The sequence below is a fragment of the Chrysoperla carnea genome, chromosome 2 (assembly GCF_905475395.1).
Source record: "Chrysoperla carnea chromosome 2, inChrCarn1.1, whole genome shotgun sequence".
Lineage (NCBI taxonomy): Eukaryota > Metazoa > Arthropoda > Insecta > Neuroptera > Chrysopidae > Chrysoperla > Chrysoperla carnea.
Genome location: NC_058338.1, coordinates 77,138,665 through 77,165,923, shown reverse-complemented (window position 1 = coordinate 77,165,923; position 27,259 = coordinate 77,138,665). Strand labels below are relative to the sequence as shown.

At 28.5% G+C, this 27,259-nt stretch overlaps 1 protein-coding gene across 1 annotated transcript in view; it reads left to right on the top strand.

Annotated features, from left to right (window-relative positions):
• Positions 1-16,726: 16,726 nt before the first annotated feature.
• The window catches only part of LOC123292934 (neuroendocrine convertase 2), a 100,703-nt gene continuing 90,170 nt past the window's right edge, over positions 16,727-27,259 (top strand). Inside the window, exon 1 of the mRNA XM_044873647.1 lies at positions 16,727-17,084. Coding sequence (XP_044729582.1) covers positions 16,896-17,084 — 189 coding nt within the window. The 5' untranslated portion in view covers positions 16,727-16,895. The remainder of the gene's footprint in view (positions 17,085-27,259) is intronic.

The following is a 27,259-nucleotide window of genomic DNA, read 5'->3' as shown; positions in this document are numbered from 1 at the left end:
GTAGACAAACTATATTTTATTTTTTTTGTACATAAATGTTACATACAAGCCGTAAATATTTATGTAATAATAAGATATTTTTTTTTGGTAATCAGTAGTAGTTTTTTTTGCTAATAGTTAATATCGTTCCGTAACGTTACCGCAAAAGCAAAGTTATTTATCTCTATAATAAAATCATTGTAAAAGTTGGTGTTTATTGAACTGTTTTATAAATTCTCTCGTTAAAACGGGTCCTTATTTCAAAGTTGTGAAGTGCGATTCCTTATCCTGGTATCCCAAAAATTTTCCTCCGTACCACATGGACTCGTACCACATGGGATCCAGTTTCAACGGGTAAGTTCCATTAACTTATTTTAATGAATTTGTATTAACATTTAATTACATCAACAAAACTTATTTATTTATGTTGGACAATCGTCATCTCAAAAATAGTAGTAGATTCAGTCCACTCAATTCAAGAAGTTGGCGGAAAATCCAACATCATAGCTGTTCATAAAATCACCTAATTAGTCCATTTCCGGTTGTCCGTCCGTCCGTCTGTGGACACGATAACTCAAAAACGAAAAAAGATATCGAGCTGAAATATTTACAGCGTACTCAGGACGTAAAAAGTGAGGTCAAGTTCGTAAATGAGGATAATAGGTCAATTGGGTCTTGGGTCCGTAGGACCCATCTTGTAAACCGTTAGAGATAGAACAAAAGTTTAAATGTAAAAATGTTCCTTATAAAAAAATAAAAAACTTTTGTTTGAAACATTTTTTTGTAAACATCACTATTTACCCACGAGGGCGTTAATTAGGTGCAAATTTTATACAGTGCAACCTTAATATAACGAACCTCAATATAACGATTTCCTCGATTTAACGAATTTTTCGTAATCCCCTTGAATTGTCCATAAGAGTCAATATAAAATATACCTCTACTTTACGAATATTCTTTGCGTACAACCTCTATATAACGAATTTTCAACTATCAAGAAATAGTATAAATACATAGCAAACACATATACATATGTAGTAATTTGATAAAAATGTGTTATCATTTATTAGTATAAGTACGTAATACATATTGAGGTGAATAAAACTATTCTTTTACCTCTTTATAACGAATTTTAGACCAATCTAACCTCAACATAACGAACCTCAGTTCAACGAATTACTTGATATAACGAATATTTACTGGTTCCCTTCAGATTCGTTATATCGAGGTTGCACTGTAGTATGTATTAATATAGGAATATCTATCTTTTGTTATTTACGTGACGTCAAAAAAACAAACGATTGCGCATCAACACTGTCTACACATTTTTGTATGTGTTATGTGATAAAGAAATCAACACTGACTATGCATGGTATTTCAACAATTAACTCAGTCAATTGTTTCTTTTCACTTGTTTTGTTCTAAATTTTACATCTATAAATTTTGTCTGTCCACCTTCTTGCCCCCTCTTCCTGAACTACTTGCCGTTAGTCTCTAATGAATCGAAGTTTCTATGATTCTTTTTTCTGCTGTCTGGAAGATTGATAAACAAATTTTTTGTAATAACGAAAAATGAAGTTATTTGACCGTGGCTTTAGTGTCGAATTTTATGCTTCAATTTTTGTGTCTTTCGACGATGTATTTTACCTCCCGTTTATGTTTAAAGAAAGTTCTTGAGAGTATAATACGTTGAAACCAATAGAAGGATATTTTCAACCGTCGAAGGAGTTAAAAAATGAAGGGTAACTTTTTGATTTTTGGAAACGATTTGACAATACTTTTGACATTTGCAAAATAAAAAGCTCGATTTCCAAAAATCCGACACTCGAGCCAAGATTGAAACTTCATTTTTCTTGATTACTAAATTTATCGTTATTAATCCTCTAAATGGCAGAAAAACTGCTTTTTTAACTCGTTTTTTTTTTGCATGTTTTACATGAACAATATAATTTCTATGTCTACATCAAACGAGTAATTGAACAGGACTATCCCACTCGCCCTCGATCGAGTTAATATAGACAGTCACTCGCCCGAATACAGAAAATATTCTATTAAAAAATTCGAGTGAAAAAAATAATCCACAATTTTTTGCCAATTTTAATAAACCAATTATTTAATTCAATTAAATTTCAATCACATTTTTCAAATTTTCATTCCAGATCAAATTTGGGAAATATAAATAGCTCCTATCAGTATCAATTTTTTAGTCGCTGCTAGTATATATACTTGGCATGACTTAATAATGCAAGCGTTTGTGAATCGTTAGTAGAAGCAATGTAAGCGTTAGTGAACTATATATATCATTTGAAATTGAGATGCATAATTTGCAATTGTAACTCATATACTTCTTATGTAGTTTTAAACGATAATAGAATTAAGGGAACTTTCTTATTTAGCATTAAAAAACAGAAACATTTTTTAAAAATTAAAAAAGAAAAAAATGTGAGCCCTTTTACAGGGGTGGATTTACTTAAGGATTTTTTCGGTTACTCTCCAGGGCGCCGTGCATACAAAAGGATCCCAGTCTCCATTAAACAAAGACGATATTGTAAAAAAAATATTAAAAAAAAAAACCGATCATAAGGTTGGCAAAACTGTGATCAATCTGGTTAGCAGAGGGGCATTCTTTTGCAATCAAATCATACAGTTACTGTTTGTATACAGAATGTTCCATTTACATCTAGGCATATAAATATCACGAGTATGACAGAATACATGCGTTAAGCAATGCATCTAAGTGAGAGGTATTTTATACATGTGTTGAAGCTTCGATATGCGTTGAGATAGTAGTAAGACACTTGGAGAGTGGGAGTTTTTCAATTGAATAGATGAACTACAGATATAGTAGAGTGAAATTACGCCTTGTGTATGGATTAAAAGTTCGAGCAGTGAAACTTTGGGGTTTTTCTTTTCACATCAAAATAAGTATTTTTTGAAATTTTTTACTTTCCCGGAGTGGTGCAACATGTTTAAAAAACAAAATGGCGTCAAAAATGGAATTTTTTTCAGAAATTTTATCATTTTTATTTTATATTCGCAAAAGGAGACATCGGTGCATATCCAAATTTGGTAGGTTTGTAGTCAATGTTAAGAACTACTCCTCATAATTTTTTAGTGGGGTTTCGTCCCTTCCCCTCCCAGTTATATATATATGTATACATACATATGGTAAAACAGTTCATTTGACTGTAACTTGAAAAATATTCGATTGATTTTAATGAAACTAATATCAATAGTAGGTTTTATTACTTACAACTTTCGGTTAAAATTTTAGCGAAATCCGTTAAATAGTTCGGCCAAAATTTCCAATTTAGGGAATTGTTTAAAATGGCTGCCATTTTATGCCATTTTGTCCTACGAGGTTAAATTTTTTTTTAAATTGTAGCATTTTTTATTATCTTTCGATTTTATAATAAGTGACTTACCCGTAAAATGACTCCTTGATCCATATTTTTGCGAAAAACGGAAAATTTAACACTTTCTGGAAATAATTGTTTGGGGGGTGTATGGACTGGCTTTGGGGGGTGTTTTTTGCTTTGGCATGAGAAAACTATTTTTAAAAGAGGTCTTTATGGTTTAAAGCAAAATTTTTAAGTTTTAACCCCCGCGCTGTAAGGGGGAAGGGGTGTATGAAATAAATGTATCTTAAAAGATTTTAAAAACAGGTCAAAATGGTTTAAAATGCTAAAGTAACCCAAAATTTTAGCTGTTTATATTAATATAGCACTTTTTACAACATCCACCCCTTCCGCTCCCGCTTTCATATTTTTTGCAAATTCAAAATTTTTAAGATGTATGAAGGGGTTTTGAGGGTCGCTGATCTCGAACTTTTGGCCCAAATAAGTACACCCCCTAAAAATATTACAATTGTTTTTGATAATCTATTGCAAAATTCGAGATCAGCGACCCCAAAAACCCCTTTATACGTCCTAAAAATTTTGAATTTGCAAAAAATATGAAAGCGGGAGTGGAAGGGGTGGATGTTGTAAAAAGTGCTATATTAATATAAACAGCTAAAATTTTGGGTTACTTTAGCATTTTAAACCATTTTGACCTCTTTTTAAAATCTTTTAAGATACATTTATTTCATACGCCCCTTCCCCCTTACAGCGCGGGGGTTAAAACTTAAAAATTTTGCTTTAAACCATAAAGACCTCTTTTAAAAATAGTTTTCTCATGCCAAAGCAAAAAACACCCCCCAAAGCCAGTCCATACACCCCCCAAACAATTATTTCCAGAAAGTGTTAAATTTTCCGTTTTTCGCAAAAATATGGATCAAGGAGTCATTTTACGGGTAAGTTACTTATTATAAAATCGAAAGATAATAAAAAATGCTACAATTTAAAAAAAAATTTAACCTCGTAGGACAAAATGGCATAAAATGGCAGCCATTTTAAATAATTCCCTAAATTGGAAATTTTGGCCGAACTATTTAACGGATTTCGCTAAAATTTTAACCGAAAGTTGTAAGTAATAAAACCTACTATTGATATTAGTTTCATTAAAATCAATCGAATATTTTTCAAGTTACAGTCAAATGAACTGTTTTACCATATGTATGTATACATATATATATAACTGGGAGGGGAAGGGACGAAACCCCACTAAAAAATTATGAGGAGTAGTTCTTAACATTGACTACAAACCTACCAAATTTGGATATGCACCGATGTCTCCTTTTGCGAATATAAAATAAAAATGATAAAATTTCTGAAAAAAATTCCATTTTTGACGCCATTTTGTTTTTTAAACATGTTGCACCACTCCGGGAAAGTAAAAAATTTCAAAAAATACTTATTTTGATGTGAAAAGAAAAACCCCAAAGTTTCGCTGCTCGAACTTTTAATCCATATAACAGCCTTTTTTTGCTTAGATTTACTCCAGTAATAAGCCACGATACAAGTCACTTTTGCAATTTCATATAACACCTATAATACTAACTTAGATGCATTGCTTAACGCATGTACTCTGTCATACTCGTGATATTTATATGCCTAGATGTAAATTGAACATTCTGTATACAAACTCTAGGTCATATTATACAAGGTGTTCTATATTTGACTACAGAACTCTTCACTTGCTAAATAAACCCCGACCCAGTATCCAACCCGATATCCTATGTGTATTATTATATACCATGGTAATTATTGAGTGGGCTTGAATAAAAATTTAAAAGTGAGTTGAATAATTTGGTAATTAAATGCAACGATAAAGCCAACAATTATTGCTGTCTTTATCGTTGAATTTAATTATCAAATTATCTATCTCACTTTTTTAAATTTTTACCAAACCTCACCCAGTATTCTGTCGTTGGATAAATTTTTTAATTGATTTGGTTAAATATCTCGGAAAATAAGTCTCAGATCAAAATTTGGTAAAGAGGTTTTTCGTTTGCCTTTATAAGTTTATTTAGGAAGTGAGAAGTAAAACTACGTTACTATAGAAAACAGTTTTTGAAAACAATATGGAAATTAATTGAGTAAAAAGGCAGGTCCCTAAGTAGTATATATCAGCCTAGGACCCCACAAATTGACGATCTGTCCCTGTTTTTTTGTAAGTTATTTACTTAATACATGTTTTAATTAAAAAACAAATTTATGACCCTTTTGGTCCAGTTTTTCCGCTACAGGCAACTTCTTTCAAGAAGTGCATTTGAGCATTTTTATCGTTTTTATACACGTTTTTCTAAAGATTTCAAAAAGACACTATTTTTTGGGGTAAATGTACCCTTATACAGAAATAGGGAGGGGTAGTATTCTAACTGTTTAGAGGACTATTGTCTAGGTTTCATTATAACAAATCAGAAACCTTTTGGTTCTTAAAAAACACGTTTAAAGTTGTAGTGTGGCGACTTCCTCTGTATATAGAAACCGGTTCGAATTAACGCTGGTATCGTTTCACGTATATAGCTATAACTTTTTTTCTACTTGGAATTTATTCATAAAATTTTAGGAGAATATTTCAATGATACCAAGGAACATATTTATGTAAAAATTGATCTTTTGAAAATTTTAAACTAGAAAGTCCCCTTAAACCTATTTTCTCTATTTGTTACATTGTATACGATTAAACTTAATTCAAAATAAATAAGAAATAGATTATATACAGTTTTCTGATAGCCTTAAGGTAAAACCATTTTTACTCTATTGTATTTATGATGGTAAAGAATAAATTTTTTATTCAAATACTACCTTTATGGTATAAACAATAAATCGTTTCAGGCATTGTTTTTGTACTAAGGGATAGTGCTGTACCTATGATCATAATTAAAATTTAAATATATAACAGAGATCCGTAAGGTCTAATAAATATGTTAAAAGCTTGGAATCCAAGGATAGTCAATGAATGTTTATAAAAACTGTTCGAATGCGTTGTTTAAATCTTACTTAAAGAAGTTAAAAACAAAAATTTATGCGATCTTGTCCAAGGTTTCCACCCCTTCTTGGGGGTGGAAAAGTTAATGTTAAAAATAAGAACGGGAATCGATAGAAGGATGAATTCTAAGCAAAAAAAGTCATTTAAGTATATTTCGAAAAGTCAATATTTTCCGAGCTATGGGTAATTGAAATTCGAATAATTTAATTAATGGTAATTGAAGTTATTTGAAGAAAGTACATGGCACACTTTTTAAAGTACTATAAAACACCATGAAAATGCAAAAATTTTAAAGTCATTTGCATGAAAATTGACGGAGTTATAATGACAAAAAAGTTTTTCGTACCTTTCTTTTTATGTTATATTCAGCACAAAGACTGATGAATTTACCATGGGAACTAAAATTATTGCTTGCCGCTTTTCAATTTACTTTTTTAGGTACTGGTAACATGCTCAAAAAGTTCTAGCAGTTTTGGATATATATTTTTTTAAATATAACAAAAAAAAAATTTATCGAAAAAACTAACAATAAATGTCTTTATCCTTAAATAACATGAAAAATATTAAAATTCCAAAAAAAGGCCTGGAAGGTAAAATATTTTGCGAAAAAAGAGCTCAATTTTTGTCCCCGAGATTTTTTTTGTAAGTTTATTATTTTTTGAGTTATTTAACGATAAAGACATTTTTGGTTTTTATTTTTTCGAAATAAATTGCAAAGCGGCAAGCATTAATTTTATCTACCGCGGTAAATACATCTTTTTTTTTGTGATGAATAAAAAATAAAAAAGCGGTACGAGCAATTTTTTTTTCTAATTTTGCAGTTATTTGGCGTTAAATACTACGAATTTTAATCGCCAATAGGTTCGAAATATGTTTCAATCACAGTTTTTGCTTAAAATTCATTCCTTAATCGATTACCATTGTCATTTTTAGCATAATTTTTTCCACCCTCGAGAAGGGGTGCTCTCCACCTCCTGAAAAAGATCGCACAATTTTTTGTCTTTCACTTTTTAATGTCCACTTTTAACAAGGCAGTCATAAAGGCAGTTATAAAGATTCATGGACTATCTCTGGATTCCGAAGTAAAAATCTAACAGCTCTCCACTAATATGAGATTTTGAAATGATTTAACAATAAATAAATATTATTATATGGAAACGTAAAGATATTATGCTGAAAATTGTGTTTTGGATTTTCGATCGGATTACAGGAACTTTCCTATACTGGGAAGTTAATGTGTTTCGATACCAAAACGAAAGTGTTACCAAAATTCTGAAATTTTGTGTACCAATAAATGAGTATTTAATACACCTTCTGTATAAATTTCAAGTCGATTCTTTGTATGGTTTACGATAAAATCACACATCTTATATTCAAGCTAAATTATCAGGTTCAATACAAGCCTCTCTCTAATTCATAACTGACAAACAGTAGATAAACGCTTTAAATTAGAAAGTTGTTCTTTATAACTATGCAAACATTTGTTGTTTGAAACATTTTTTTTTGTAAATCGAATAGTTTGACAGTAATAGATAACAATAATCAAGCTCAGTGTTTGTTCATTCAATTTGAACAAAAATCGTTTTTATAGAAAAACAAATCGCTTGTATTGGATTTATTGGAAATTTTTTTTTTCGAGTGCCTAGATTTCGCAGAACCAATTATACGAATAAACAATTTTGATAGGAAAAAACAATTTTGAGTAAAACCTTTCAGTCCGTTTTTATCTAAACTGTATGGAAAAACTTCTGTATGGAAAATTCGAAAAAAAAAACAGAACAAAAACCTTGAAAATAAATAAATTAAATTAATAAAAAGTAAAAAATAGTAAAAAAATTTCTGTTTTACTTGAATTCAAAAACGCATGGATATTCATTTCCTCAATTGCTTTCCTCCTGGTAACTAAACTTGGTTGTCATAGAAATGCTGTTTCGTAGATAGTAGCATCTTTCAAGAAACTGTTTGATTTTACATGGTACATTATTACCGCGGTAGAATATTTTACCTTAATATTTGCAATGAAAATAATAATTACTATTAACTATTTATATGCTTGTAAGAAAAACTAAAGGTCATAAACTACACTACGGAGCAGAAAATAAGCATACAATATGGGATTTTTTTAAACAGCGGTGAGCTTTTTCTGCCTTAAATGCCACATGGGCCTGGTATGTTAGATAAGCTGACGAGTGACGAGACAAGACTTCTTACAATTTTAATTCAAACAAGTGAAAACAAACAATTGACTGAGTTGATTCTTAAAATACCATGTATAGACTGTGTTGATTACACTGTCACATTACATATACATACATGTCACACATATATAACTGATATTCCCATATAATACATACTATATAAGTTGCGCCTAATTTGCGCTCTTACGGGTATAAACACTGATGTTTATGAAAAAATGTTTCAAACAAAAATTGTTTATTTTTTTATGGAACATTTTTTACATTTAAACTTTTGTTCTATCTCAAACGGTTTACAAAATGGGTCCTACGGACCCAAGACCCATTTGACCTATGTTGCCCATTTACGAACTCGACCTCATTTTTTATGCCCTGAGCGCGCTATAAAAATTTCAGCTTGATATCATGTTTCGTTTTTGAGTTATCGTCTTGACAGACAGACGGACAGACAACCGAAAATGGACTAATTAGGTGATTTGATGAACACTTATACCAAAATTTTGTTCGTACCATCGATATTTTTAAGCGTTACAAACTTGGGACTAATCTTAATATACTATGTATATTTCATGGTATAAAAATTGTTATCTATCTAGTATATGCAGACTATTTAAACAATTAACACTATTGTTCGCTGTATTTCTTGTATAATTATATTTTTCAAATATAGTTTTCAAATACACACTTATATTTCGAATATTGTATTATTTGATTTATTATTGGAAAAACTGAATTTGATAATCCATGGGTGAATTCGAATGGCAGACAGTCATATATAATCTGGATATAGACAGATATGTACATACATGATATATGAACGAGATTGCAAAAAATTCAATCAAAATCGACCGAAGAGTATTGACACTTTTTTAAAATATAGATTTACTTGGATACATATGAAAAAAAGATTATTAACCCGATCATCTTAGTTAAAATTAGTGGTCAACCTCGGAATCTAACGGAATAAGCTCTATTTTTGTACAAAACTTTATTTTGATAGGACAAATGTTGTCTCAAAAGTCACATATGGTAACGCGTTCGCGTCGTTAGATATTCAAGGTCAAAGATCTCGAAAACCAGTTTTTTTTTTGTTAATATCTCGTTTCTTTTGCCTTCAATCGTATTAATTCATTATAAAAGTTATATAGAGGATAAAATTTTGTCTGAAAGTTTTCTTTTGAATGCTGAACCGTTTTTGAAATACATGGTGCGCTCAGCTTAACGTACTTCAGTGCTGGGTCAATATTTATAAATATAAGGTATTAAATTATTTTTTAAGTAGTATGCGCCCTCTATTACAAAGACGGTTCAGCATACAAAAGAAAACTTTCAGACAAAATTTGTAGAAAATTTTATCCTCTCAACTTTTATAATGAATGTTAATACGATTGAACGCAAAAGAAACGAGATATTAACAAAAACAAGTGAAAACAAACAATTGATTGAGTAAATTGTTGAAATACCATGCATAGTCAGTGTTGATTTCTTTATACATAACACATACATACATGTGACACATACATACCTGATAATCAAGTATAGAACATACTATAAAATTTCCGCCTAATTTGCGCCCTCACGGATAAACAGTGATGTTTACGAAAAAATGTTTCAAACAAAAGTTGTTTATTTTTTTATAAGAAACATTTTGTGGGTAGCATCAATATTTTTAAGCGTTACAAACTTGGGACTAAACTTAGTATACCTTGCATATTACATATATGCATGGTATAAAAATGATTTTCGAAACTTTTGACCTTGAATATCTAGGGGTGCGAACGCGTTACCATATGTGAATTTACAACATTTGTCCTATCAAAATAAAGGTTTGTACAAAAAATCAGCTTATTTCGTTAGATTTCGAGGTGAAACCCTAAGATGATTGGAGTATATAACAATATGTTTCAACAAATAAAATTTATTTGAATAATAGAATAGTCGAATTTTTTATTTTAATAAATTTCGACATTTCAACAAAGTTACGTAGGTACATCTAAAACACGTGAAAAATGTATCGTATCAGTGAATATATCGTATTTCATTCATGTTTGATTAAATACGTATTATTCTTATTATTCTATGGTAACTATTTTCAGCTCTGCAACTACAGCTTTTTTTCATAAGTCGTAAGCCTATCCACTTTTATAAACACACTTTTATTAGCTTGGTATGTATCTATGTATCTATATAATGGAACTTTTGAACGTAATTTTCATCCATTTCATAACTGCACACTTATCAACGACCCATAACACATACAGTTTCATAGCTTTGTCCTATTATCTTGATCAGAATCTTCTGGATTACAATTTTCTAAAAAATTTTTGATGGTGTGAGCGCAGATAATATTCAATAATATTAATAAATAATACTTTAAATAACTAATAACAGAGATCCGTAAGGTATAAAAATGTTAAAAGCTCGGAATCCAGGGATAGTCAATGAATCTTTATAGAACCTGTTCGACTGCATTGTTTAAAGGTTACCTACTTAAAGAAGTTAGAAAAAAAAATTTGTGCGAGCTTGCCCAGAGGGTGGATAAGTTTATGTTAAAAATGAAATCGAATCGAAAAAAAATCCTTGAGTATATTTCGAAAAGTCAAAACTTTCCGAGTTATTGGCGATTTAAATTCGGAGTATTTAACGTCAAATAACTGAAAAATTTAAAGTTTTAGAAGAAAGTACATGGTGCACTTTTAAAGTACTATAAAATATCATGAAAATGGAAAAAGTTTCAATCCATTTGCCTGAAAATTAACTGAGTTATAATGAAAACAAAGTTTTTCGTACCTTTCTTTTCATGTTATATTCAGCATTAAAACTGATTTTACCACGTTAACTAAAATTAATGCTTGTCGCTTTTCATTTTACTTTATTTATATATTTTTTCGGATATATATTTTTTGTAAATATTGCAATATAAATGCAAAAAAATTTTTCGAAAAATACAAAAAAATTTCTTTATCGTTAAATAACTCGAATAAAAATAAAAATATTCACAAAAAAAGAAGATAAATGGTAGTGAGAAAAAAAAAAAAATTTATCGTTAAAAAGCGTGGAATCCATTTTAAGATATTTGATAATGGCCTTCCTTCTACCAATATCTGTAAATATTTACAATGACTGAAATTCAACACTTCAAGTTTCTTTACGATTAAATAATTTTTTTCGTAATCACTGTTTTCACTTTTTTTTTGCACTTACAGAAATTATTTTCTACTTTTTAGTTCAACAAGTTATAAATGGGTGTTTTTTTATTTTTTTAAACTATTATTTATTTTCATTATGTTTAGAATACAAAAAAGAGCTAAATTAAGTTTTCGTAGCTTTTACCCACGGTAACGATAGCATGTATGCTATAGAGAAAGTAAAGGATAGTTAAAATAATAATAAAAATATACAATTTTCCTGCCTACCGCTTTCTTAGGTGTTTTATAAGATTTGTGTAGATGTTAAATTCCGATAATAATTTTCCGAAGCATTAAGAAGAGATTACAAAATCTATTCATGTGCTTACACAGTTAATAAATATAATTATTACGACGTAGGCCGATATAATTATATTTAGATACGTTCAAATATAGATATGCTGAATGCAATGAGCAGCGATCCCATTCATATGAAACAAAGCGAGAGGTGTCGTGGGACACTTGGTAAGAACTACATTCTCTTCACTATAATTTATGTATTATTGATTTTTTTAAATTCATTGATGTAGATGGGCTTTAACTTGAAGACTTTCCACGTGAGGAGCGGGCACCGTAACCACAAGATCACTTTCAATATTTCAAAATAATAAGCTGTAAAAAAGGTGCCGGACGGTCGATCGATCGAGCACTTTTTATTGCCCAGCCTCCATTCCAAAAAATTCCAGATCTTTATCGTATTTATTTGAAATATTTTCGCTTAAATCTGGCTTCAATTGAAGTCTAGTAAATCAGTTTTGTAAAACTGTTTCAAACTTATAACGATCCTCTGTTTGGGTCGTAGATAAAGCGAGAAACCTCAATCATAATAATTTTGTTTTTTTTTTCTGATTAAAAATTATTATATTTACTTTTTTGAAATAGTAAAATAAATGTTGTTTTGCCAATTATTTTTTTAGTAGAAAATTATAGTCTACGCATGACAGTTTAACAAAAATTTTTTGTATAAGTACTTTTAAAAAAACACTTAACAAAGATACTCATAATAATGATATATACGAATAATGGTAGGCTGTTAAATTTCCAAGATGGAATAACTTCAAGAATAAAAATACAAAGTGTCGCAAAAGTAAGCGTCCTTGATAGAAACGTAATAACCTGTTTAAAATAAAATATTGCATTTGACACTGAATAAAAAAAAACCTAGTCTATTATTGAGAGGCATAAATTTAAATAAAAAATAATTTTTGAATGACAAGCTTTAATTGTACTAAAAAGTAGAATATAATGATTGCTATGAGTCACTCGCACAAGACTATTTGTAAGCTCTGAAGGAGTGCCTGAAGCTTTTACAAGTACTATGTGTGTGTGACTCAACAATAATTATTATTAACTTTTTACTAAAATAAAAGCTTGTCCTCAAAAAAGTATTATTATTTAAAACTAAAAAAGGTATTTATATGAAATATGGCGGAAGCGATGGGAAAATGATTTCAAACTAAATCATTTCATACATAAAAATGTATTGCGATCTGATTAATATAAAAAATAACTAGTCAGCTATCTTGTTCGTCTATTAGAATGACGCCACTTAGCTAACCATGCATTGCCATCAAAATTAAACGTTTATGCAAAATTTCAGCTTAATCGGTTAAGGATAATTGCTTTTAAATTCAATTGCAAGATTTGACCAGAACATACATACAAACATTGAAAGTTAAATAAAGTCTTATAACATGATCCTATCTATAAGTGAAATATCTACGTAATGTTACAAACTCAAATCAAGATGCCTATTTTAAAAAGCTTCTTTAAGAATAAACCACGCATGTTTTAGCTAATAAGATATTTTAGAATAATTAAGGAGATCGATTTAAATCCTAATATCCAACAAGCTACTCGATTCTGCTGAAGGCAGAGCCATCTTGTGGATCATAGGGTCTCGCTTTTTTTAACGCGCTTTTATTAGCTTGGTATGTAACGGAACGTGGTTGTAACCTTGAACGTGATTTTCACCCACTTCAAAACATCAGAATGAAGTCGCACTCATATCATGAATCGATGACTGTGCAATAATTCAATAGTAATAGTGTGCCCTAACTAGGATCTTTAGGATTAACAATTTTATAATATAAATAATTCAAATAATTATGGTGGAAGCGCAGATAACATTCCATAATATTAATAAATAATAGTTTAAATTATAACTAGCGGAACTAAAAAGTAGAAAATACTTTCTATAAGCAGAATACTTTATAAGGACTTTAATTTTACCAACATCTATCAATAAAATATCTACAATAATTTAAATTCATAGAAATAATTCTCTACTATTTAGTTCAGTTAGTTACAAAAGCGTGCAGCTTTTGTATTTTTTTTAAACTATTATTTATTTCATAACAATGCTTACTCCTTATGGGAATATTATTGCGCGACTATTTTTGTAGGGATATTTTTGCGGGAATATTTTTGTGGGAATATTTTCAACAAAGATATTTTTTACTCGGGATATTTTTCTAGGAGAATATTGCGGGGTTATTTTTGTAAGAGTATTTTTTACAGAAGAGTATTGTCTGTTCATAGTTCAATAAAATAGGAGTTTTTAACTTCAATATTTTACGAAATCTCTTTATACTGCACGTATACTTCACTATATAAATACAGTAATGATAAAGTTGAACATGACGGAACAATCTTTCTAAATTTAGTACTAGAAGCTGTTGTAATAGAAATTCTACTCACTAGTCACTACTAACTATAACAATCTGATTATCAATTCTACATCAGTACAAACAAATACTTAATTTAATTGGATTCAATTATTCGTCATTGTTAAATAAAATTCATTTGTAGATGAGATACAATTTTCATGTAGTAAAAGAAACATTTCTGATGTTTTTTTTTTTTAATCTTTCTTTGTATACGATAGTCTATTATGTAGAAATTTCTAGATCTTAGGTTTATAGTTTATTTTTTATATTAAATGAACTCCAAGTATTTTTAGATTTTTATAAATACGGGGTATTTATCAAATGGTAGATAATGTATTTGAAAATAATTACAATTTCTCAATATATTTTTAGCCGGGAAATCGTCCTTTTGTAGACATAGGGTATTGAAATTTTATAAAAAAAGATGGAAGCGCTGTGAAAAATATGCGAAGTTTTGTTAGTCGTAAAAATTATTATCCTCTAAGGAAAATAAAGTACTCGTTTTGAGAAAAGATTAAACCCTAAATAGAATATATATTGACTCCGTACGTATAGCTATGGCAGGGAGAATCAGAATGACGCCAGCGCTTCCAGTGGATAATTTCGGCGATACAGGAGGCTGTTATGAGTAATTTTCGATTTCCTACTTGTACGGAGCGAATAGTCTATGTGACAATTATCAAGTGGTATTGTAATTACTCGTCTAACATTATATGGATCAATTAGACGGATGGAAAATTTTCATTTTAGTAGAACACTTAAAATTTTTTAACTTTTATTATTATTTTTTTATTTTTTTCTTTATTTAGACTAAATATTGAATCATGTAGCTATGTATGACGGCTGAAAAACTGAGTTTTTTGTTGTGTCGTATATCAGACACGTTTTTTTCGGATGTTGGTCAAAGTAAATATTAAATATTTCATTCAGATATCTTCTTCTTATATAATAATTTTTGCGATAACAGCTTGCGATAAGTTTATAAGAAATAAAAGTTGTTATGCTGATAATCAATCAAGTATAAAAATGCATTTGTCAATGCTAACATATGTTGACAGGCATCTATTTTATTAAAAGAAATTATTTTCAAATTCATCTATGTTCATTAATGCCGTCTTATTTCAGTATTAGTAAAACAATGCTAAAACGCGTATGTCTTGACTATGTGCAAAGAAGGCATTTGACGAATTTACGTATCCATCAAGCTGCGTCTCTATTCATATCTATTTTTTAGGTGGTCTAGAAGAAACATTTTTATAAAGTTAATAAATTTAAAGTCGAATAGAAAACTTGCATTAATTTTTTTGTCACAAATTCATATATATATACCTGAAAGAATAATTCATCTAAAGTATATTTAAGTAACTTTTTCTAAAATTAACAATTCCATTTTTTTTATTAATTATTATTAAAAAAAAAAGGTATATTTTTGAATAAAAGAAACGGTAGTGACGTTTTTACACCAGTTGGGGCAGTGAGCCAATCGGAATCACGCTAAATTTTTATTTTACAGATTGTTTCTATGGAAAATTACGTTATAATATATTGAAAGCAAGTTTAGAAACATACCATTTTGAATGTTATTTTATCATTTCACCATGCGGTAGCGTTGTTAAAAACGATATGTTGACGTCACTGCCGTTTGAATTTATAGTTTAGAAAAACCATTTTCAATTGTAAAATTACATGAAAAAACAATTAAAAACATTTTCAAATTTTTCTTTGAAAAGAAGAACCAAAAGAAAGAAGATACTTTTAAAAAATATTCTAGCGGCATTTTAAAAAAAATCAAAAAGTTAGCTCAAAAAGCTTCACTTCCGGTTGAGCTTCATCTAGGTCTTTTTAAAGTGAGCAATTTCGTAAGATTCATATAGACTGGCTATAAAATGGCTATAAAAGAAAGTCTTGAAACAGGATACTAGAATTTAAAGATAGGTGGAAAATTCAACATTGAATGTTCAAGTGGAAAATATAACCTCTATATTGCTACTATATTTAAGAAATATAGAATAATAGTACCTATTACCTACTCATCATGATTAACGACTAAAACTTATTGTATAGAACGTTGTAAAATATTATATGGGTATAATTCTACACTTAAATTTAATAGTCGTTGATATTTGGATCATATAATTTGTATCTCTACTATTATTGTGATAATATTTTAGTAAAGATATCAGGTGCGCCGGTCTGGTAACTATGTCTCTCGTAAAATCAATGCGAATTGACGTCACAAACGGCGCGGCGCGGTGACTATACGATAGAAGCGGGTATACTTTACCATTACATATAAACATATTGCCAGAGTGGCATTTGCCGCCGTTGAAGAATTATAAAAGAATACAAAAAAAAAAATTTGTTAGTATTATTTCATACACGTTGATAACAACATCATATTTCGAGATCGAATTGATAACGCAACAAAATAGAACATATAGAAGAATCATTCCATATTTGATTCAAATTCTTTGTCAACCAGCTGTCTAATGCCGACTAGACATGGACAGCTCTTTGGGGCAGTATGCCTGATATTATTTGTATTATTCAAAAGTTGTCATGTCGTTTACACCAAGGAGTTGTTTACAAATAGCTTTCTTGTGAAATTTCGTCAAGGTGTTGACAATAATTTAGCGCATAATGTTGCCAATCGTAATGGATTTGTTAATTTGGGACCGGTAAGTAAATTATTTTTTATTATTATAATTCATTTAAGTATTATTTTATTTATTTTTTCATAAAATATTTTTGATGTTGGAATTTCTGTGGTCGATTTTTTGTACATTTTGTAGGCTTATTTTTATTTAATAATCGAACAAACTCAGAATAAATTTTGTAGATTTAAAATGTTTGTTGTACTAGAAGAATTGAAAGATAAATGAACGTTTTTTAGGTATTTTATTTAAAAAAATATATAAAATATAATTCACAATATACTAAAATAAGGGCCAATTTTGATTTTTAGTTTACGAGACAAAAACTGTCAACTATCTATTTTTTAACACGGGACCTGAGGCTATGACAAATATCAGAAATTACTTTATAATCGAATAGACAATAATTATTTTATTAATAATTTTTTTCAAAGATTGAAAGGAAACAATATTTAGAAAATATATAAATGTATAAGTTTAAAAAATTTATAGAAAATTGTCTTTAAAAAAAATTTTAAAATGAAAAATCATTAACTGATGTTTAATATATCAGTAAACAATTAAAAAACGAAAATTTAACAATTTTTATTTAAAATCGAATAATTTTGATATTAGATATACCGTGAGCTCATAACGAAGTGAATTTTCCATGCTCATTTCTTCCTGCTTTTTTTAAAAATTAATAAAGGTATACATATAGAAGTTTTAATTGTGGTTCAAATGTCGAACTTATGAAAATCGAGTTTTTTTTCCGCCATATACGTTAAAATAAAGTTAATGACAACAGGAAAAGTGAAAAAAGTACAATTTCCATAAATTTGAGAATAAAGCTAAAACTGACTATCCATTTATTACTTAACTTACGTTAATAAATCCTTCAAAAAGGCAGATCATAATAATCATGGAAATTTCTGTTCATTAAGTATTCACGGTCTATAAATTTGATTAGATTTAATTGGTAAAATTAAATTATCTTAATTGAAATATCATTTTTCATTTAATTTTCTTCATTTTATTTTCAATAAAAACATGAGACACTTGATGGATTGAATTTTCAATTTTGTAGAATGTTGTGAATCGACTATAGGTATCAATATCCTATATATACCAAAGGACTATTGTGAAGCTATTATAACTTTAAAAGCTTAAAAGAACCTCTTTTAAAATGGTGTGCTTGTTTGCGAGTTTTTTTATTTATTAAAACAATTTCATAAACGTTTTATAAATGTTTCAATATAATATTTATCACCAAAATTTATCGGTTACGTAATGTTTATATTTAGCAAAGTCTAAAATTTAATTTATGTGACTAAAATTGATTCCAATGATTATATTACTATAAAATATAAAGTATTCTCGAATTATCTCATGGGTATAAAACTAAATCATCTTGTATATTTTTCCAAGGTTAAGACTTTTGGGAAATAAAAAAACATTAACTTTTTTTTTAAAATATTAAAAAAAAAAAACAGCTTGTAGATGATTTTGTTTATTCGAAATTGTTTGAAGTTGGTATTTTAAATTTAAAATTGCTTTTTTTTTTTAAGTTTCGTTTTCCCATACTTTTATTAAGTTGTTGAGCCGTAATTATAAAAAAATATATTACTAATGGAAAAATAATTTTCCCATGCGACAACCGGTAGTATAGAAAAGAACTACGATATAAGGTTAAACTAGGTTTCACCAGACATTGAATATTTAGAAAGATATGAAGAAACCATAGTAATTTATAAAAAACTGTTAAAATGTATGAACGAACTGTCGAATAAAAAATAGTCCACTTTTTTATTGGTCTAGTCATTCCGTAAACCACTTGCTGTTTTTTTTCTTTTTTTTTAATAAATATTTAAGCCGATTTAGTACTGCTTGACGTCATCAATAATTTTCCCAATAAGTTAAATACGATTTTTAGAACGTCAATTATGTGCTTTCACGAAAATTTAAGGGTCAGAACAGCTTGAGCTTTGGCACTACTTAGATTTGATAATCAGACGAGTCTTTAAAAAAGGTGTGAAACAAAATCTTTTTTCGAAAAATAAAAATTACATGCTTAATAGTACATTTAATTCAACGGATTTTCCGGTTTTTTAAATATATTGCTTTCTTGTATTTCGACTACGAAAAATGAAGACTGCGCTTAAGTCGAGAGCCGAGAGTAATCAAAAGAAGATGATTATAATAAATTTTATCTGTTTTGTTCATTTCCCACAACTCCAAATTGTTTAATAACAAAACATATTTTGGTAAAATTAGCTCTTGCACTTGAGAATTAGGATCGAATCTTTTCAAACGTCTTTAAAGATGTTTTTCAGAGATTTACTGCTCGGAACTATTTTCCATAAATTTAATGTTGTTTAAATATGAATTATTTTCTATATCTTAAAAAGAAAAGTGATGCAAAAGGAGTATCCGAAGAAGTTAAATTAAAATTCTTAAACTTATCTTATCCTTTAAGTTAAACTTTTTCAAGGAGCTTTCTTTAAAACAAATATTTAAACTAGATCAACATTATTCGTGGGGGATAAAACGGAATATTAATATTAAATATAGTTAGTACAGTAATACTTCGGCTTACGCGATTTTCAAATTTTATATAAGATAATCATGATTTTATGAAACATTTTTTTCTAAAATAATCGTTAGTATGTAATATCAAACAAACTTCGACTTACGCGAATTCAACCTAGTTAGAACAAGTTGGGGGTATTACTGTATATTATTACGAACTTGATTAAACTCAGAGCAGAACATTGAGTTTATTTTACTCGTTAGGAACTTCTATAAAATTATTAAAAGGTATCTACCGTGTTCTGTTATTGACTGCAGAAACCCGGCTTACCAAAATAAGCTTTTCCAAATTTGGATCTCAGGCCTAATTTAAGAGATACGGGTATGGCAAATATTGAAAAATTTGTTCATTCACTGATTATCATTCGATAACCAGTAGCCAATGATAATCAGCAAATATTAGTAAATTTCACTTAATAATGGAAGGGATTTAAAAAAAAAGTATAAAATTATTTAATTGGATTGGGTCAAATCCCACTTTTTATATTTTTATTATATTTTTGCGAATAAACATTAGATTATTAGTAAACAAACAAATTACGCAACAATGATATAATATTAAAACACAATTGTTATTGTTTTCTCACAAAAATATCACAGATCTAATTAAATAATTTTATACTTTTTAAAAAGGCCCTTCTATTATTAAGTGAAATTTACTAATATCAACAGATTATCATTGGCTACTGGTTATCGAATTATATAGTCAGTCAATGAACAAATATATCAATTTTTGCCATACCCGTATCTCCCAAATTAGGACTCAAAATTTGAAAAAGAGTTTTTTTGTTGCTCTTGATGAGCTTATTTTGACAAGCCGGGTTTCTTGACAACTATTAAAATTTGACAATTATTAAGAAAATTGTATTCCCAACATATAAACCAATATTTTAAATTGATAGTTAGAGACATTCTGGCTATATTTTAATTCGAAAACTTTTGCGACCATTGACCTTTTAATTTATCTAAACGATCTATTTGTTGTTCGAAATTTAGATGATACCTACTTTTTCTATTTAATAATAATAAATTTTATCGCCCTGTTCTGTTCCTCCATAGAAAACAAATAAAAGAGACAAAAAATATTAGACAAACTTTTATAAAAAAATATTACGACAGGTATTGAATTTATTATTAAATTATTGATTATTCATTTTAGTTTATATAGTAAAAATGAGAGAGATAAAACCAATGAAAAAATTTACATTTTAAGTTATTTAATACCTAGAACGTACATGTATCTATATCTATGGATACACGGTATTTAAAAAGTATTCTAATTAAGGTAGTACGAGCGCCAAGGCTAGGTGAGATTTGTGGTTGAAATTATTGATACCTTATTTTCAACTTTGATGATGAATTTTGTTATAACTTCATGAATGTAGACGAATAATAATATTACAATTTTTCGATATCTGCTTTAGTTTTCGAAATATCGAAAACTAAATAATTAAACAAAATTTTCAATTTTGGATACTTTTTGGAAAATTACTCCACATATCGAAAAATTTTACTTTCCGTTTTATATTGTCAAGTCATTTAAATAATCTGGCAACCACCCCTAAATTGATTTTAACTTAGTCCAACTTCATATAAAAAAAATCAAATATTTTATCCAAAATTGCTTTGGTGCTCGTACATCCTAAAGAGTGTTACGCTCAGCAAAAAATTCGATTGTTTTTTTTCCTAATAAGTCCATTTCCGTTTATCTGTTCGTAAACGAAAAGAGCTGTCAAGCTGAAATATCAATACAAAGCTCAAGATTTAAAAAGAGAGTTTGGGTTTTTAACTATCACAGTTTTATTGAGTCTTAAAATCGATAAATAAAATAACACACTTTAATACTTTGTAGTAGCAGATTTAAGGACCAGTTACATAGAAGCTCTTTTTGAGCTTTTAAGTTTAATACTAACTACTGATAAAAATTATTAAACTATGTTTATAATTTAATAATCTAAAAGTACAATATCGTAATTTACCACCCTACTGTACCTTTGATCACCTTTACCGGTTGTATTCGGAGTGCTGCTTTTTTGTAAGTGAAATATTGAAAACCGATAACTTTCTCTTCATAATCAATAATCATCATCCGTTACTATGAGCGCCAAGTAACATAACTTCAACTAAGTATTGATTGAAGATACATAGCATGTTGGCCTATCAAAAAAGCCTATTTTGTGTTGATTCGATCGATAATTAACGAAAATTCATTATAAATATAAAATTTAAACATTAATTTTATTTTACATTGAAGGTTAAAACAGATCGTTGTTTTGATCAAAGGTACATTATGTAGCATTTTCCAAACTCTCAACATTCTATGTTTAAAACTTAAATATGACGTCACAAATTACCCACCAATGTGCAGTGATCTAGGTAGAAGGTAATTTTATTATTATTTTTTACTTGAAAAGAAAAGTGTAAGGAAATCCATTATCTCGGTTGCTTGCCCTCTTGTAATTTTCTGTCTCATAGATCTATCCTATCGAATCAATAAAGTATTTTTATTGTCACCTGGTAGACTCTTCATATACGCATTTTCCTTCTTCATAAACTGTTTCTTAGTTTGAGTATGCTTGAACACCAGGTGAAAACTTGGAATTTAATTAATAAACTTCGGTGACATTTTCTAAAGATGCTATACCAACTATTTATAAAGAAAAATAAAAATTTCTTGAACTTGTCAAAGTTTATTCTCATTCTAAGTGCTTATCGAATATTAAAAGGTAACGTAGTTTTTAAAAACTCAGTGTTTATTATTAGAGCAAACCTGCAGTTTATAATAACACTTTTCGTATTGGAAAAAAATTTTCATATTATGGCAACAGAATTTAGAGTGAGTGCTACACAAAAAAACATAAACTTTTCTAGATGACCTTTTCCTCTACGCGTACAAAAAAACATACCCATCTCTTGAATATTAATCAGTTTTATTCTCCACAGTTTTAACAGTTTTTTGGTATATATACAATATTCATGTGTGTTTGTAAAATATTTGGATAGAATTTTTATGAGAGAAATTGTTTATCGTTTAGTTTTTCATTTTGAACTTTTTATTTTTACATGACATTTAAAAATTGTTTACCATTTGGCTAATTGTCATCATATTCACTGTTTCTATGCCGAAATAAATGTTAAATTATTAATCTTTTTGTCAATTACCTATATTTATTACTAGCTCGATCCGTGCGAAATTTCGCATTGCGGTACCCGTGGCTAAAAACAGACTTTTGAAATAATATAATATCGATAGTAATTTACTTTATTTTTATTTATAGGCAATTTCATTACAGATATGATATACAAATTACGTAATGAATAAAATGTCAGATAACAAAATTATATTTTAATATTATTTCTCTAGCCTATTTTTTATTCTATTCTTGTTAAGGTAATTCCTCCGCGACCGTCCAGTCAAAAAGTTTTGGACTAATACTATCATTCAGTGCATTAACTGTGCTATGACTATTATACATATACCATATATTATTTTCACAAGACTGTAGTTACTCACTATTATATATTCTATACGTATACACACACATACTTTGATATATACCTTTACCATTAGTTTTTATATGCTTTCCACAAAAATTATCGCTAAAACGAGTTATTTATTTAAGTTTTTTATCGAAACTATATGGTAAATAATTTTTATTTTTATTTATATATTTTCTAAATATAGTATTCTACATTATATTAGTTTTTCATAGAGATGGTGGACGTCATTCATTGGTAAATAAATATAATATTTGTAAATTTGTGTATTTTTATACACTTCTCCCATGTACACGTACAAATAGCGTCACTTTTAATTGCTAATATCTCATGTATGGCATGGTAAATCATCTTCTAATTTTAACAGCAAGTGTATTATGAATTAAATATTTTATATTCTGAGTTTTGAGAAATTCTTGGAATATCACTTTCGTGTAGGTACTACCTTAACAAAAAGTGTAAGTGAATTCATAAGAAAATTTGTGGAATTCATTACACTTACTCTAAGTGAAATTAATTTCTAAGTGTTTCTGCTAGGTGTTGACAAGGCTTCATTTCTTTAACTTTCTCATAGTTACGCATACGCTAGTTTTCCTAAAATAGAAATAACACCCACTTTACGAAAGTTACGAATTGATCAAGAAGTGTCGGGAAGAGTAAGAGAAAATGGTTTTATTTCTTTGCGCTACCATAATGAAGATATAATAATTTTTAACACTCGACGCAAAACCGTCACTAATGTTTCACCCCGCAAATTTTGACATTTTGTTTGCTAGTAATTTGATAATAAAATCAATATAGCCTAATACTTGTTTGGAATATGACATTTGCGGCTTTTGAAATAAGGGATTTAATTTAATAAACCTACAAACTAGTGATTTTTTGAAATCACTTTTAATAAATTGCAAAATAACTACATGCGAAATAATATTGATATAATCAATCGATTGGCAAAGGTAACACCATTTTTTTAAAACTTTTTTCGATGAATATTCTTGGCTGGTATTATTATACCATGCATATATGTAATATATCAAGGTATACTAAGTTTAATGCCAAATTTGTAAAGCTTAAAAATATTGATGTTAAGAACAAAATTTTGGTATAGGTGTTCATAAAATCACCTAATTAGTCGATCCGTCCTTCCTGAAATTTTAACAGCGTACTCAAGACGTCAAAAGTGGGGTCGAGCTCGTAAATGAGCAACATAGGTCAATGGGATCTTGGATCCGTAGGACTCATCTTGTAAACCGTTAGAGATAGAACAAAAGTTTAAATGTAAAAAATATTCCTTATAAACAAATAACCAACTTTTGCCTGAAACATTTTTTCGTAAACATCAATATGTACCCGTGAGGGCGTAAATTAAGTGTAAATTGTATATGGGAATATCAGTTAGATATGTGTGACATGTATGTATGTGTAATGTGATAGAGTAATCAACACAGTCTATGTATGGTATTTCAACAATTAACTCAATCAATTGTTTGTTTTCATTTGTTTTGTTACTAAATTTGAATCCAAACTATATGATTATTGATTCAATTTTCGAAGTTTAACAATACAATTATTCTATAAATTAATTGTGGCATCTGTCGCGTCGATGACATCAAGTTTTAATCACCTATATTCGAAATGTGTTTAAATTAATTCCATATACTCATAGGAGTAATAATTCGATTGCATAAATATACTGGGTGGCTTATTTAAATTGATGCATGCTAATATTTTAAAGAAATTAATAGACCTTTTTCACATTTTTTTTCTTTTTTTCTTTTTAAATGAAAGTAAATGTCTTGATAAATGGGCTAATTTTTTCCCTGATTTTTTTGGAGCCATGTGACCGAGAAAACAGACAATGAAAATCATTAAAATTCAAATTGGTGAAAACGATCCGGAAACACACGAAGTTATACGAATGGCGTTGTGGCGTCAATTTGTCAGATGACTTTTATTAATTATCATAAATATACGAATTGCGAATGATATAAACCGGCAATGACAGATAAATCGCTCAATATTGACGATGAAAAATTGCGCATATAAATATATCGGGCGTGATTTGTGCCTTTGTGGCCAAATACTACTATAAAAAAGCCAGAAAAACTTTATTTTTCCGTTTCCAATAGATATGGCTATTAGAAAAAAGTGGTTTGTTCGTACTCATCGCAAGGGTCCGATTGGAAAATCTAATTATTATTGTTGCGAAGATCATTTTGTAGTAAGTACAGTACGAATATTATCATTGCCATGATGAACATTTTCTTTTACTATATATGTTACAAAAGTCCCCATAGCTCTCCCTCGAAGACAATTTTATTATGAAATTATATTAATCACATTTTTTTCTAGAATGTTACGCATTTTCTTATTAAAATTAGTAATCATAAAGTTGCTTTTACTTCACGAACTTCGGGTGCTTTGAACCTGTCATCTTGCACTAAAAACTCCCATATCATAAAAATAGTTTTTCGATAGATTTCTTTGATCTATCTTTGAAAATCCTGGGTCGATTTTTGGCATTTTATTCTTCACTTTCAGAAATGATATAAACAATACCCCTCTAAAGTTGATATTAATGATATATTATTACGACTCACTGTTTTATTGTCATTGCTTGCCGAACTGACGTCACAGATCACGTGTGCGGTGGAGCAAAAAAAAAATCGATTTAAATTATTTCAAATATTGTGAATTTTTTACAATTTTTTTCATAGTTTATTATTTTTAAAAATGCGTAATTTTCAAGTTACAGGCTCTACTCGACCTATATTTTCATAAAAAATTCAAAAAAAGCATTTCTGTTTTTCATGAAAAAGGTCTATTAACAAAAAGGCGATAAAATGGAAAGGTAGTAATTTTTTTAATTATATTTGGAATTTCTCGGTTGTTAAAAATAAAATCGAAATATTTATCATTTATTATAAACTTGTCGAAAATGATTTTTATTACAAATTTATCATCTACTCCAGTGTTATGTATGTCTTATATTTGCAAAGATATTTATGATTTTATTCCTAAATCATATAATTTGGGATAGCTCGCTTTAAATAAGTGTAATAGGAAATATCGATGGTATATGTGGTTGAAATTTTTTTTGTTTTTATATAATTATATCTATTTTCGAATTTTTCAGATTATTTCAACCAATCTACAGTTTTTTTTAAAATATATGTTTTTCAAGTGAAACTGTGAGAATTTCTCTCATAACGAGAGTAAAAGTGCTAAAAATATTAACTTTGGAAACTTGTGCACTTTCCAGAGTATAAGTCGTACTTAGTAAAAAATAAAAAGTTGTGATAGAAATATGGTGACATTAGTTTAATTGAATTATTTAGATTATTTCTCTGATGTTTGAAAGTAAATAAATTTAATTAGAAAATAAATTTAAAACAGATTGTTCAGAGTTTATGCTTACAATATTAAAGAATATTTATAGCGTGAAATATTTGGCGCATCTCATCATGCGACTGAAGATTATCTAACGATTGACGTTAGTGCTTACCTTACCAAATGGATAGCTTCCTAATTTAATCATCTTTAACGCCAATAAATATAGCTTCAATAAATATAAAATAGGATGTGTTTTGGGTTTGGAATGGATCATCCTGTATATAAAACTGTCATATGTTTTAGAAGTGTGGTACTATAATACAACGTGATATACTCTTGGTAAATTAGTTATATGGGAAAACTAATTCACCTATATAAATGTATATAATATTCCTAAAAGCTATATTAGATTGTGAGCTCATAATAATGTAAAAAGTGTCCGTGATTCATTTTTGTCAAACTTTTATTAGAGAATAATTAATAAAGAAAAGTTTAATCAAATAGAAAATTGAGATAAATATTCAATCATGGTCCAAGTGTCACTTTGATGGAAATCAAGGTTTTATACTCTCGTGTTTTTGTTATTTTAGTACACCGATTTTGATGAAACAACTATGGGACCATCTCGAGAGTAAACATTTTCAAAAATCGGTCCACAATTGGCAATCAGTGACATATATCACAGTTGGTTCACAGATGAAAACTCGGTGAGAAATTAGAGTTATCGTGTTTCCAGATGGACAGGCAGGCAGACAAATGGAAATGAATTAGTTAGATGATTTTATAAACACCTATTTGGT